Here is a 15,225-nt window from a genome sequence, read left to right as displayed (position 1 = left end):
TGCAATACATAAATAAACTGAATGACAAAAAAACAACAAACCGTGACGCAGAGGTGAAACATACACTGACTCAAAACCAATCTCCCACAAACCCAGGTGGGAAAAACACCTACTTAAGTATGATCTCCAATTAGAGACAACAAGGACCAGCTGCCTCTAATTGGAGATCATCCCAAACAAAACACCAACATAGAAATACAAAACTCGAACATGAACATAGAAATACAAAACATAGATAGAAAAAAAAACCTGTCACGCCCTGAGCTACTCTACCATAGAAAATAACAGCTTTCTATGGTCAGGACGTGACAGTTGGAGCTAGAAACACACGCGTTTTGCTAAACCCACAGTGACATCTGCTAAACGTGTGTATGTGTAACACCCTGGCCATAGAGAGGGGTTTTTGTTCTTTATTTTGGTTAGGCCAGGGTGTTACATTGGGTGGGCGTTCTATGTTCCTTTTTCTATGTTTTTGTATTTCTTTGTTTTGGGCCGTGTGTGTGTGTGTGTGTGTGTGTGTGTGTGTGTCTGTGTGTGTGTGTGTGTGTGGCTCCCAATCAGGCACAGCTGAAGCTCGTTGTTGCTGATTGGGAGTCACACATAAGGAGCATGTTTTTCCTTTGGGTTTTGTGGGTAATTGTTTCTGTTGTGTGGTTTGCACCTGACAGGACTGTTTGGCTGTCGGTTTTCTTGTTTTGTTTGTATAGTGGTTTTTCTTTATTAAATTATTATTCAATGATGAACACTAACTCCGCTGCACCTTGGGCTACTCTCTCTCACGACAGCCCTTACAGTATGTGACCCATAACATTTGATTTATCTATACTTTATATTTTGATATATATATATATATATATATATATATATATATATATATACTTCATTTTTCTATTTTATAATGATATATATAATAGGCCAGTCTCCTTAGTCTACCCATAGCGACATGCCCCATCAGACATACATTCACTATCTGTTCTCTGATATCTCTGGCCCCATATAGCTGCTTACCAGCCCCTATAATCATTTCACACACAGAGAGAGATTCTTTTAAAACTCTTGTGTTTGTAATGTTTACCTATTAATTGTCTGATTGTTTTTGTTTGTTTGTTGTTGTAGTTTTGTTTCCACTTGCTTTGGCAATGTAAACATACGTTTCCCATGACAATAAAGCCTCTGTGACGAGAATTGAGAAAGAGGGGAGCGGGCGGGTGGCTGCCTTCATTGGTTGACTCGAAAGCGAAATGACGTATGTACAAACCCGTGCGGACTTTGTACCAGGAAGGGAGTAGTCTGATGTCATTGTTTTCTCCCTCACTAGAAGAGATACTATATAAGTCCTTTTCACAGCCGACCCTCAGAACAACCTCGGGAATGAAAAGAAAAACTTGTTTTTAAACAAGAAACAATCAAAGAAAATACACACGAGAAGAGAAACGGATTGTTGTATTTTTTTTAAAATTCTACATTTATTCATTGTTACTGATTATTTTATTTTTTTCTCAGTTTACATTCATTTTGAGAAAAACCTCAAAGAAGCTAAGGAGAACAAAAGAACATACAACACTATCAAGAATAAATCTACTTGTGTCTTAAAAAAAAGAAAACCTTACAAGTTTGTATAGGAACAGCTGACACCGACCACCCAGAGGTTTATTTGCCTGTTCCACAGCCTATGTATTTGGATTTAACCGTTGTCGCCCGCCGCCCTCCTACTATGGTGATCATGGAAGTCCCCAGCATCGATGCCATGTCCCTCTGCGGGCTGCTGGAGGGGGAAGACCCGGGCTGTCTGGTCCTGGACTGTCGCTCATTCTTCTCCTTCAACTCCTCTCATATCCTCGGGTCCAACAACGTCCGTTTCAGTACTATAGTCCGCCGGAGGGCCAGAGGAGGGCTAGGGGTGGGACACATCGTGCCCAACGAGGACACGCGGAACCGGCTTCTCTCAGGGGAGTATCAGTCCGTAGTGTTTCTGGATGATCGGAGTTTGGACTTTGGCCAAGTGAAGAAGGACGGGACTCTAATGCTCGCCGTAACAGCTCTGTGTAGAAACCCGTGTGGAACTAGTTTCTTCTTTCTCAAAGGTAATTTAAATTTATTATAAAAGTGTAGCCTGGGCCTACTCCATATTGATTACGCGCTCACGGTAACGAAACAAATGTGCCATAGAGAAGGTCTACGTCAAAAATTAAAATCTAATCAAAATGTATCGGTCACATACACATGGTTAGCAGATGTTAATGTGAGTGTAGCGAAATGCTTGTACTTCTAGTTCCGACCATGCAGTAATATCTACAAATAATCTATCAATTTCACAACAACTACCTTATACACACAAGTGTAAAGAGGTGAAGGAGAATATGTACATATAAATATATGGATGAGTGATGGACAGAGCGGCTTAGGCAAGATGCGGTAGATGGTATAAAATACAGAATATACATATGAGATGAGTAATGTAAGATATGTAAAGTGGCAGTTATGAAGTGAACACTGTGACTGTACCGAAATATTTACATCTGTTATTGTTTACACCTATGAGATGGTGACGTGACTGTTGTACTAAGTATCCTCGCGTCCTATCTTGTCATCGTTTAGGTGGTTTTGACACGTTCTCCTCGGAGTATCCAGAGATGTGTACCAAGCCGTCATCTCCACAGGGACTCAGTCTGCCCCTCAGCGCCCGTCCAGACGGCGCCGAGCCCGGCTGCAGTCCATGCAGTACACCGCTCTATGACCAGGTTGGTTTTCTTTCAAACATGTATTTTGTGTGTTATTACTGTGTAACAGCACTTTTACCTGGATAATAAATAAACCAACGTCAGTGTGTCATCAAACAGTAGATTCTGCCGTCTTAAACTAACCTCAATTTGGTAGGCTATAGGCGTAAGTATTGATAGGATGTGATATTGTTTTCTTTTTCTACCTTTTCTCCATCTCCAATAACACTTTGACATGTTATTACTCTCAAAACAATGTCAGTGTGTCATCGAACTATAGATTTGAACATCTTAGACTTAACTTTATTATATCCTATAACTTTAGGGCTGTTTTCTGTCTTGTTCCTCTCCTCCTCTCCAGGGTGGTCCAGTGGAGATCCTTCCCTTCCTCTACCTGGGCAGTGCCTACCATGCCTCCAGAAAGGACATGATAGACATGCTGGGTATCACTGCTCTCATTAACGTATCCGCTAACTGCCCCAACCACTTCGAAGAGTCCTTCCAGTACAAGAGTATCCCCGTCGAGGACAACCACAAGGCTGATATCTCCTCCTGGTTCAATGAGGCTATAGAGTTTATCGGTGAGTGTCATTACATTACGGTCATTTAGTAGACACTCTTATCCAGAGCGACTAACAGAGTATTCAGCTTCAGGTAGCTGGGTAAGAAAACATATTGAGAACGTGGAACTATAAGGTTATATTTGACGTTTGTAAAAAAAAATTTTTTGCTATTCACATATAACTAATATTTTAGATATTTATTTATATGTCTGTGAAGTTAGATTTTTGAAAAAGTACATTTTTTATTTTTTGGGGGGGGGAAAACTAGAACGTTCTATTTGCATAAACCCATTTGAACTTGGTACTATAAGGTTCTGTGTGCAATCCAATCACAAGCCTGAGCAAATACAGACGGACCAATCAGAACACGTCTTCGCCACCTCCCTCCTAGGTATGGTCTAGGCTAGTCTAGCCAGCAATAATGGTACGGAAGCAAAACAACAACACTGTCAGAAATGTTCAAGTGAATGCCGTGGCAACATCGTCGTTCAGCGATGCCAGTTATTCGTCTGATGATCATAATATATTTCTTATGATGTGTTCTGACTCTATGTCGGTAAATAGTTTTATTCCGTCATTTATTTGTTTATTTAAATAGCTACAGTTGTCTTTAAAAAAATCTCTAATTGAGAAGTGTCAAGTAGAACCGTATTGCTGAACCCTGATTGAAATTTCAGAGCCATAAGGTTCAATCTGCGATTGCACCCCCCCCCCCTCCCCTAAAATAAATCAGTTCTCTGCACTTCAGCTACCTTTAAGGTTTGTACCTTAGTGGGTTATTAAAGAAGAATTCACTGCAAAAACACTTCTGGGACGTGAAAACGTTGATGCTCAGTACCTCAGAACTATGCTTTTTGCACAGGTCACGATATCACAGTCGTTGTAAGTAGCTAGCTAACTAGTTCAGTTTTAATTCTCTCGTGGCTCTAGATAACTGTCAAACAGACGACACAATCACCAAGCAAGTCAACCACAGCTGTAGTCATAGAAGCTATTGGCTTGGCGGGCAAACAAACTACTACAACGCAACAGCCAATCCCCTCCCTCTCTCCAACTCAACAGCCAACCCCCTCACTCTCTCCATCCCTCAACAGCCAACCCCCTCACTCTCTCCATCCCTCTCTCCTCTCCTCTCCTCTCCTCTCCTCCATTCAATGACTTGGATTTAAATAGAAAAAAGTTCCCTCCAAACCCCAACCAGCTGTCTGAGCCAGGGCTCCCTACTTCATCACACCCCATCCACCCCTTTACTAGACCCCCCCCCCATTTAAAGAGGGGGTCCCTTTTCATGTGGGGAGCCACAAAACAGACCCAATAGACCCAGAACTCACTCTGCTTTTGGAGCAGGCACCCAGAGAGAGAGAGAGGGAGAGAGAGAGAGATCTGTATGTCAAATGGAATCCTATTCCCTTTATAGTGCACTGCCCTGGTCAAATGTAGTGCACTATAAAGGGAATAGGGAGCCATTTGGGGACGCAGCCAGAGAGAGAGGCTGATGGTTGAATGCAGCTCCCTCCTCTCCGTCTCTTTGTTCTGTCGGGACAAAAGGCAGTTTTCTCCGACAGGCTCACGGCCGACCTTTCTCCCAGATGACTAACCCCAGCAGAGGGGGGCAGCCAACCCCCCCTTTTGTCCCCCTCTGCCCCCCTCTCCTTGGGGAATAGCCCCCTGATCACCCCCCCCCCCCCCAGACCCATCTAACTGCCCCTTTCCTGGGTTAATGAGATGGGTCCGTTAGAAACACCATTAGTTAGTAACACTATGGAGGGAGATTTGCAACTGAAAGTGTGTCATCAGGAGGAATAACCTACTTTTCTATTAGTCACTTCCTGCTGTGCCTTAGTAGGTCTACTGACTGAGCAAGGAGGATATTGGTAACTTCCTGCTGTGGCTTCGGGCTTCCGCATGCTTCAGTTCGGCTGGCGCATAGTAAACTGGTCTAGGGGAACCTAACGAGGGAGCGCCATACTCCCTTAAAAAACCTTCGCTTAAAAAAAACAACTAATCTCCCCTCTCTTTCTCTCTCTCTCTCCTATATAGACTCCATCCGTAATAAAGGCGGTCGCGTGTTTGTCCACTGCCAAGCCGGCATCTCCCGCTCCGCCACCATCTGTCTGGCCTACCTGATGAGGACCAACCGCGTGAAGCTGGTCGAGGCCTTTGAGTTCGTCAAGCAGCGCCGTAGCATCATCAGTCCTAACTTCAGCTTCATGGGCCAACTGCTGCAGTTTGAGTCCCAGGTCCTGGCTACTTCATCCTGTTCGTCGGAAGCCGGGAGTCCTGCCCTGGGGAAGAGCAGTACTGTCTTTAACTTCCCAGTGTCTATCCCCGTCCACGGCTCTGCTGGACACGGACAGCTCTCCTTCCTCCACAGCCCCATCACCACCTCACCAAGCTGCTAAGGGGAAGAGTAGGATCATATGGAGGGTTGTCTGTCTTAGCCTGGACTTGAACTGAACTGTTACTATTGGTGTCGAGTTGTTGTGACTGTACTGTAACAATACTAGTACTGTACTGTCAAAATACTAAGAGTGTACTGTAACAATACTAGTAGTGACAATACTAGTACTGTACTGTAACACTACTAGTGTACTGTAACAATACTAGTATTGTACTGTCAAAATACTAGTAGTGTACTGTAACAATACTAGTACTGTACTGTCAAAATACTAGTAGTGTACTGTAACAATACTAGTACTGTACTGTCACAATACTAAGAGTGTACTGTAACAATACTAGTAGTGACAATACTAGTACTGTACTGTAACACTACTAGTGTACTGTAACAATACTAGTATTGTACTGTCAAAATACTAGTAGTGTACTGTAACAATACTAGTACTGTACTGTCAAAATACTAGTAGTGTACTGTAACAATACTAGTACTGTACTGTCACAATACTAGTACTGTACTGTCATAATACTAGTAGTGTACTATCACAATACTAGTACTGTACTGTCATAATACTAGTAGTGACAATACTAGTACTGTACTGTCACAATACTAGTAGTTTACTGTCAGTGTCACTCAAATACAGGTGATTAATCATTGAGTTTTGGATAGACATTGAGCTCTAGAACTGATGGAACCCTTATTGATGCCCTTCCTGGTGTAAAGGTCATAAAGAAGTGACCCTGGCATCACAGGACAAAAGGGCTAACCTTTTGGAGAGACAAACCAAGTGGCCTAGTTTATGGGTTTAAATCCACAGGTCTGCCCCATCGACTTGAAAGGAGTTTCTCTGGCTACCAATATGGCAGTATGGTTATCACAACATCCTCTTTGGAATGTGAATGATACCCGCAGATCTGCCTAGAATACCTCAACTTCTAGGAAGAGACAGAGAAGTCAGTGGCTGGGGGACGGGTCAATTCTTTAAAGGAAGTATTTTAGAAGTATTTTAATGAGATGAAGAGAAGAGATTGTATTCAAAGAACTTTGTCAAGTATGCAAAGTCATTTAATGAGAGTGGTCAGCTTTTCATAATCACAATAAAATAATTTACCTGCCACAACTCTACACAAAATGGGCAAGTAAACCCTCCCTTGGTCACTCACAGACAGTCATATTTATTGCTACCAACAAGACTCTCAGGAATCATGAAGGACTTTCAATGTCCCACAGTTTTGTTCACACAAACATTTAACATTTAACATTTAAGTAATTTAGCAGACGCTCTTATCCAGAGCGACTTACAAATTGGTGCATTCACCTTATAATATCCAGTGGAACAACCACTTTACAATAGTGCATCTAAATCTTTTAAGGGGGGGGTTAGAAGGATTACTTTATCCTATCCCAGGTATTCCTTGAAGAGGTGGGGTTTCAGGTGTCTCCGGAAGGTGGTGACAAAAAAACGAGCTGTCATCCTGAGGGAATCCCGCTAATGCCTCGCCGAACGACGACGGTTCGGATAAATCACTCCTCAGACTGTTTATTGTTGACGAACAATGAATGTATCTCTGGCCAATCAGCCGGCTCGGAGAGCGCCAGAAGGTTTAGTTTAAAGTGGACGGGAAAGCCCCATTCATATGCAAATGTATGCCTTTTATAAAACACCGTGAGACCCTGACGATCCCTGACAATATTGGGGGAACCAGCCAACCAGATACCTCTGAAACATCACCATGCCTTTGTAGTGCTAGCAGCTGTTAGCTAACACTAGCTCTGTTAGCATCATGCTAGCTCTGTTAGCATCATGTACTGTTAGCATTATTAGCATGTTAGCTCTGTTAGTATCATTAGCATGCTAGCTCTGTTAGCATCATGTACTGTTAGCATGTTAGCTCTGTTAGTATCATTAGCATGCTAGCTCTGTTAGCATCTTCTACAATTAAAAGCTCTGGGAGAGAGTCAGAACCCCTAAAGCACTAAAACGGGGATTAGACTCAACCGGAGACTGCTGTCTGTCTTATTACCTATGTGATATTTATTGAACTAAAGTAATATATTTCTTACCATATATATTTTTGCATATGTTTGTTAGTAGTTGTTTTTGATACCATTAAATAAATCCTATTTGTCTTTTGTACTTCGTTGCAGAACTTTGTGGTTTCTTTATTTTTGACACAGAGTAATTTGGAAATGTTAAAAGACACACAGTAAAATGGATTGATTGTATATTACACCAACACCCTAGAGAAAATAGATATGGTAGACCTAAATACACCAAAATCTATACTATATACATATAGATAGGATGGCTATACACACGACTACATCATCAATCTAACGCTGACATCTAGGCTTACCAATAAGAAACGTTATAGTATAGCAGTGTTGGGCCTGAAATTCAGAACAAACATTACAGAATAAAATATTATTTTGAAATATCTGAATAATACATTTCGTCAATATTTCATCAATGGTACATGAAACAAAAAGTGATGGTGTAATAATCGAATATATATGGACATATATGGACCCTGAACCATTCAACATGTCTGAAGCACAAAGTGGTTAGTATAGTTCCCATACCTACTATAGTTCCCATACCTACTATAGTTCCCATACCTACTATAGTTCCCATACCTAGTATAGTACCCATACCTACTATAGTTCCTATACCCACTATAGTTCCCATACCTAGTATAGTTCCCATACCTACTATAGTTCCCATACCTACTATAGTACCCATACCCACTATAGTTCCCATACCCACTATAGTTCCCATACCCACTATAGTACCCATACCCACTATAGTACCCATACCAGCTATAGTTCCCATACCCACTATAGTTCCCATACCTACTATAGTTCCCATACCCATACCTACTATAGTTCCCATACCCACTATAGTTCCCATACCCACTATAGTACCCATACCTACTATAGTACCCATACATACCTACTATAGTTCCCATACCTACTATAGTTCCCATACCCACTATAGTACCCATACCTACTATAGTACCCATACATACCTACTATAGTTCCCATACCCACTATAGTTCCCATACCTACTATAGTACCCATACCCACTATAGTTCCCATACCTACTATAGTTCCCATACCTACTATAGTTCCCATACCTACTATAGTACCCATACCCACTATAGTACCCATACCTACTATAGTTCCCATACACACTATAGTTCCCATACCTACTATAGTTCCCATACCTACTATAGTTCCCATACCCACTATAGTTCCCATACCTAGTATAGTACCCATACCCACTATAGTTCCCATACCCACTATATTACCCATACCCACTATAGTTCCCATACCCACTAACGTTCCCATACCCACTATAGTTCCCATACCCACTATAGTTCCCATACCTACTATAGTACCCATACCCACTATAGTTCCCATACCCACTATATTACCCATACATACCCACTATAGTTCCCATACCCACTATAGTTCCCATACCCACTATAGTACCCATACCTACTATAGTACCCATACATACCTACTATAGTTCCCATACCCACTATAGTTCCCATACCCACTATAGTTCCCATACCCACTATAGTTCCCATACTTACTATAGTTCCCATACCTACTATAGTACCCATACATACCTACTATAGTTCCCATACCCACTATAGTTCCCATACCTAGTATAGTTCCCATACCCACTATAGTTCCCATACTTACTATAGTTCCCATACCTACTATAGTACCCATACATACCTACTATAGTTCCCATACCCACTATAGTACCCATACCTACTATAGTACCCATACCCACTATAGTTCCCATACCTACTATAGTTCCCATACCTACTATAGTTCCCATACCCACTATAGTTCCCATACCCACTATAGTTCCCATACCCACTATAGTTCCCATACCTACTATAGTTCCCATACCCACTATAGTTCCCATACACACTATAGTTCCCATACCCACTATAGTTCCCATACCTACTATAGTTCCATACCCACTATAGTTCCCATACCTACTATAGTTCCCTTACCTACTATAGTTCCCATACCTACTATAGTTCCCATACCTACTATAGTTCCCATACCCACTATAGTTCCCATACCTACTATAGTTCCCATACCCACTATAGTTCCCATACCCACTATAGTACCCATACCTACTATAGTTCCCATACCTACTATAGTTCCCATACCTACTATAGTTCCATACCCACTATAGTTCCCATACCTACTATAGTTCCATACCCACTATAGTTCCCATACCTACTATAGTTCCCATACACACTATAGTTCCCATACCCACTATATTACCCATACCCACTATAGTTCCCATACCCACTATAGTTCCCATACCCACTATAGTTCCCATACCCACTATAGTTCCCATACCTACTATAGTTCCCATACACACTATAGTTCCCATACCTAGTATAGAACCCATACCCACTATAGTTCCCATACCCACTATATTACCCATACCCACTATAGTTCCCATACCAACTATAGTTCCCATACCCACTATAGTTCCCATACCCACTATAGTTCCCATACCTACTATAGTACCCATACCCACTATAGTTCCCATACCCACTATATTACCCATACATACCCACTATAATTCCCATACCCACTATAGTTCCCATACCCACTATAGTACCCATACCTACTATAGTACCCATACATACCTATTATAGTTCCCATACCCACTATAGTTCCCATACCCAATATAGTTCCCATACCTACTATAGTTCCCATACCCACTATAGTTCCCATACCTAGTATAGTTCCCATACCCACTATAGTTCCCATGCTTACTATAGTTCCCATACCTACTATAGTACCCATACATACCTACTATAGTTCCCATACCCAATATAGTACCCATACCTACTATAGTACCCATACCCACTATAGTTCCCATAACTACTATAGTTCCCATACCTACTATAGTTCCCATACCCACTATAGTTCCCATACCCACTATAGTTCCCATACCCACTATAGTTCCCATACCTACTATAGTTCCCATACCTACTATAGTACCCATACCCACTATAGTTCCCATACCTACTATAGTTCCCATACCCACTATAGTACCCATACCTACTATAGTTCCCATACCCACTATAGTACCCATACCTAGTATAGTTCCCATACCCACTATAGTTCCCATACCCACTATAGTTCCCATACCCACTATAGTTCCCATACCTACTATAGTTCCCATACCCACTATAGTACCCATACCTAGTATAGTTCCCATACCTACTATAGTTCCCATACCTACTATAGTACCCATACCCACTATAGTTCCCATACCTACTATAGTTCCCATACCTACTATAGTTCCCATACCTACTATAGTTCCCATACCTACTATAGTACCCATACCCACTATAGTTCCCATACCCTCTATAGTTCCCATACCCACTATAGTACCTATACCTACTATAGTTCCCATACCCTCTATAGTTCCCATACCTACTATAGTTCCCATACCCACTATAGTACCTATACCTACTATAGTTCCCATACCTAGTATAGTACCCATACCTACTATAGTACCCATACCTACTATAGTTCCCATACCCACTATAGTTCCCATACCCACTATAGTTCCCATACCTACTATAGTTCCCATACCTACTATAGTTCCCATACCTACTATAGTTCCCATACCTACTATAGTACCCATACCCACTATAGTTCCCATACCTACTATAGTTCCCATACCCACTATAGTACCCATACCTACTATAGTTCCCATACCCACTATAGTACCCATACCTACTATAGTACCCATACCCACTATAGTTCCCATACCCACTATATTACCCATACATACCCACTATAGTTCCCATACCCACTATAGTTCCCATACCCACTATAGTACCCATACCTACTATAGTTCCCATACCTACTATAGTACCCATACATACCTACTATATTTCCCATACCCACTATAGTTCCCATACCCACTATAGTTCCCTTACCTACTATAGTTCCCATACCTACTATAGTTCCCATACCTACTATAGTTCCCATACCTACTATAGTTCCCATACCTACTATAGTACCCATACCCACTATAGCTCCCATACCTACTATAGTTCCCATACCTACTATAGTTCCCATACCCACTATAGTTCCCTTACCTACTATAGTTCCCATACCTACTATAGTTCCATACCCACTATAGTACCCATACCTACTATAGTTCCCATACCTACTATAGTTCCCATACCCACTATAGTTCCCATACCCACTATAGTTCCCATACCCACTATAGTTCCCATACCTACTATAGTACCCATACCCACTATAGTTCCCATACCTACTATAGTTCCCATACCTACTATAGTTCCCATACCCACTATAGTTCCCATACCCACTATAGTTCCCATACCCACTATAGTTCCCATACCTACTATAGTTCCCTTACCTACTATAGTTCCCATACCTACTATAGTTCCCATACCCACTATAGTTCCCATACCCACTATATTACCCATACCTACTATAGTTCCCATACCTACTATAGTTCCCATACCCACTATAGTTCCCATACCCACTATAGTTCCCATACCCACTATAGTTCCCATACCTACTATAGTTCCCTTACCTACTATAGTTCCCATACCTACTATAGTTCCCATACCCACTATAGTTCCCATACCCACTATAGTTCCCATACCTACTATAGTTCCCATACACACTATAGTTCCCATACCTAGTATAGAACCCATACCCACTATAGTTCCCATACCCACTATATTACCCATACCCACTATAGTTCCCATACCAACTATAGTTCCCATACCCACTATAGTTCCCATACCCACTATAGTTCCCATACCTACTATAGTACCCATACCCACTATAGTTCCCATACCCACTATATTACCCATACATACCCACTATAATTCCCATACCCACTATAGTTCCCATACCCACTATAGTACCCATACCTACTATAGTACCCATACATACCTATTATAGTTCCCATACCCACTATAGTTCCCATACCCAATATAGTTCCCATACCTACTATAGTTCCCATACCCACTATAGTTCCCATACCTAGTATAGTTCCCATACCCACTATAGTTCCCATGCTTACTATAGTTCCCATACCTACTATAGTACCCATACATACCTACTATAGTTCCCATACCCAATATAGTACCCATACCTACTATAGTACCCATACCCACTATAGTTCCCATAACTACTATAGTTCCCATACCTACTATAGTTCCCATACCCACTATAGTTCCCATACCCACTATAGTTCCCATACCCACTATAGTTCCCATACCTACTATAGTTCCCATACCTACTATAGTACCCATACCCACTATAGTTCCCATACCTACTATAGTTCCCATACCCACTATAGTACCCATACCTACTATAGTTCCCATACCCACTATAGTACCCATACCTAGTATAGTTCCCATACCCACTATAGTTCCCATACCCACTATAGTTCCCATACCCACTATAGTTCCCATACCTACTATAGTTCCCATACCCACTATAGTACCCATACCTAGTATAGTTCCCATACCTACTATAGTTCCCATACCTACTATAGTACCCATACCCACTATAGTTCCCATACCTACTATAGTTCCCATACCTACTATAGTTCCCATACCTACTATAGTTCCCATACCTACTATAGTACCCATACCCACTATAGTTCCCATACCCTCTATAGTTCCCATACCCACTATAGTACCTATACCTACTATAGTTCCCATACCCTCTATAGTTCCCATACCTACTATAGTTCCCATACCCACTATAGTACCTATACCTACTATAGTTCCCATACCTAGTATAGTACCCATACCTACTATAGTACCCATACCTACTATAGTTCCCATACCCACTATAGTTCCCATACCCACTATAGTTCCCATACCTACTATAGTTCCCATACCTACTATAGTTCCCATACCTACTATAGTTCCCATACCTACTATAGTACCCATACCCACTATAGTTCCCATACCTACTATAGTTCCCATACCCACTATAGTACCCATACCTACTATAGTTCCCATACCCACTATAGTACCCATACCTACTATAGTACCCATACCCACTATAGTTCCCATACCCACTATATTACCCATACATACCCACTATAGTTCCCATACCCACTATAGTTCCCATACCCACTATAGTACCCATACCTACTATAGTTCCCATACCTACTATAGTACCCATACATACCTACTATATTTCCCATACCCACTATAGTTCCCATACCCACTATAGTTCCCTTACCTACTATAGTTCCCATACCTACTATAGTTCCCATACCTACTATAGTTCCCATACCTACTATAGTTCCCATACCTACTATAGTACCCATACCCACTATAGCTCCCATACCTACTATAGTTCCCATACCTACTATAGTTCCCATACCCACTATAGTTCCCTTACCTACTATAGTTCCCATACCTACTATAGTTCCATACCCACTATAGTACCCATACCTACTATAGTTCCCATACCTACTATAGTTCCCATACCCACTATAGTTCCCATACCCACTATAGTTCCCATACCCACTATAGTTCCCATACCTACTATAGTACCCATACCCACTATAGTTCCCATACCTACTATAGTTCCCATACCTACTATAGTTCCCATACCCACTATAGTTCCCATACCCACTATAGTTCCCATACCCACTATAGTTCCCATACCTACTATAGTTCCCTTACCTACTATAGTTCCCATACCTACTATAGTTCCCATACCCACTATAGTTCCCATACCCACTATATTACCCATACCTACTATAGTTCCCATACCTACTATAGTTCCATACCCACTATAGTTCCCATACCTACTATAGTTCCATACCCACTATAGTTCCCATACCTACTATAGTACCCATACCTACTATAGTACCCATACATACCTACTATAGTTCCATACCCACTATAGTTCCCATACCTACTATAGTTCCCATACACACTATAGTTCCCATACCCACTATATTACCCATACCCACTATAGTTCCCATACCCACTATAGTTCCCATACCCACTATAGTTCCCATACCTACTATAGTTCCCATACCCACTATAGTTCCCATACCTAGTATAGTACCCATACCCACTATAGTTCCCATACCCACTATATTACCCATACCCACTATAGTTCCCATACCCACTATAGTTCCCATACCCACTATAGTTCCCATACCCACTATAGTTCCCATACCTACTATAGTACCCATACCCACTATAGTTCCCATACCCACTATATTACCCATACATACCCACTATAGTTCCCATACCCACTATAGTTCCCATACCCACTATAGTACCCATACCTACTATAGTACCCATACATACCTACTATAGTTCCCATACCCACTATAGTTCCCATACCTAGTATAGTTCCCATACGCACTATAGTTCCCATGCTTACTATATTTCCCATACCTACTATAGTACCCATACATACCTACTATAGTTCCCATACCCACTATAGTACCCATACCTACTATAGT

At 41.5% G+C, this 15,225-nt stretch overlaps 1 protein-coding gene across 1 annotated transcript; it reads left to right on the top strand.

Moving 5' to 3' along the window:
- Positions 1 to 1,320: 1,320 nt before the first annotated feature.
- On the top strand, positions 1,321 to 7,815 carry LOC106604105 (dual specificity phosphatase 1). The gene is made up of 4 exons (XM_014198502.2): positions 1,321 to 2,084; positions 2,599 to 2,741; positions 3,082 to 3,301; positions 5,324 to 7,815. The coding sequence occupies exons 1-4, from the start codon at positions 1,673 to 1,675 to the stop codon at positions 5,683 to 5,685; spliced, it is 1,137 nt and encodes a 378-aa protein (XP_014053977.1). The 5' UTR covers positions 1,321 to 1,672; the 3' UTR covers positions 5,686 to 7,815.
- The last annotated feature ends 7,410 nt before the right edge of the window (positions 7,816 to 15,225 follow it).

Source organism: Salmo salar, chromosome ssa05, assembly GCF_905237065.1.
Source record: "Salmo salar chromosome ssa05, Ssal_v3.1, whole genome shotgun sequence".
Lineage (NCBI taxonomy): Eukaryota > Metazoa > Chordata > Actinopteri > Salmoniformes > Salmonidae > Salmo > Salmo salar.
This window is presented reverse-complemented; position numbering and strand designations above follow the sequence as displayed.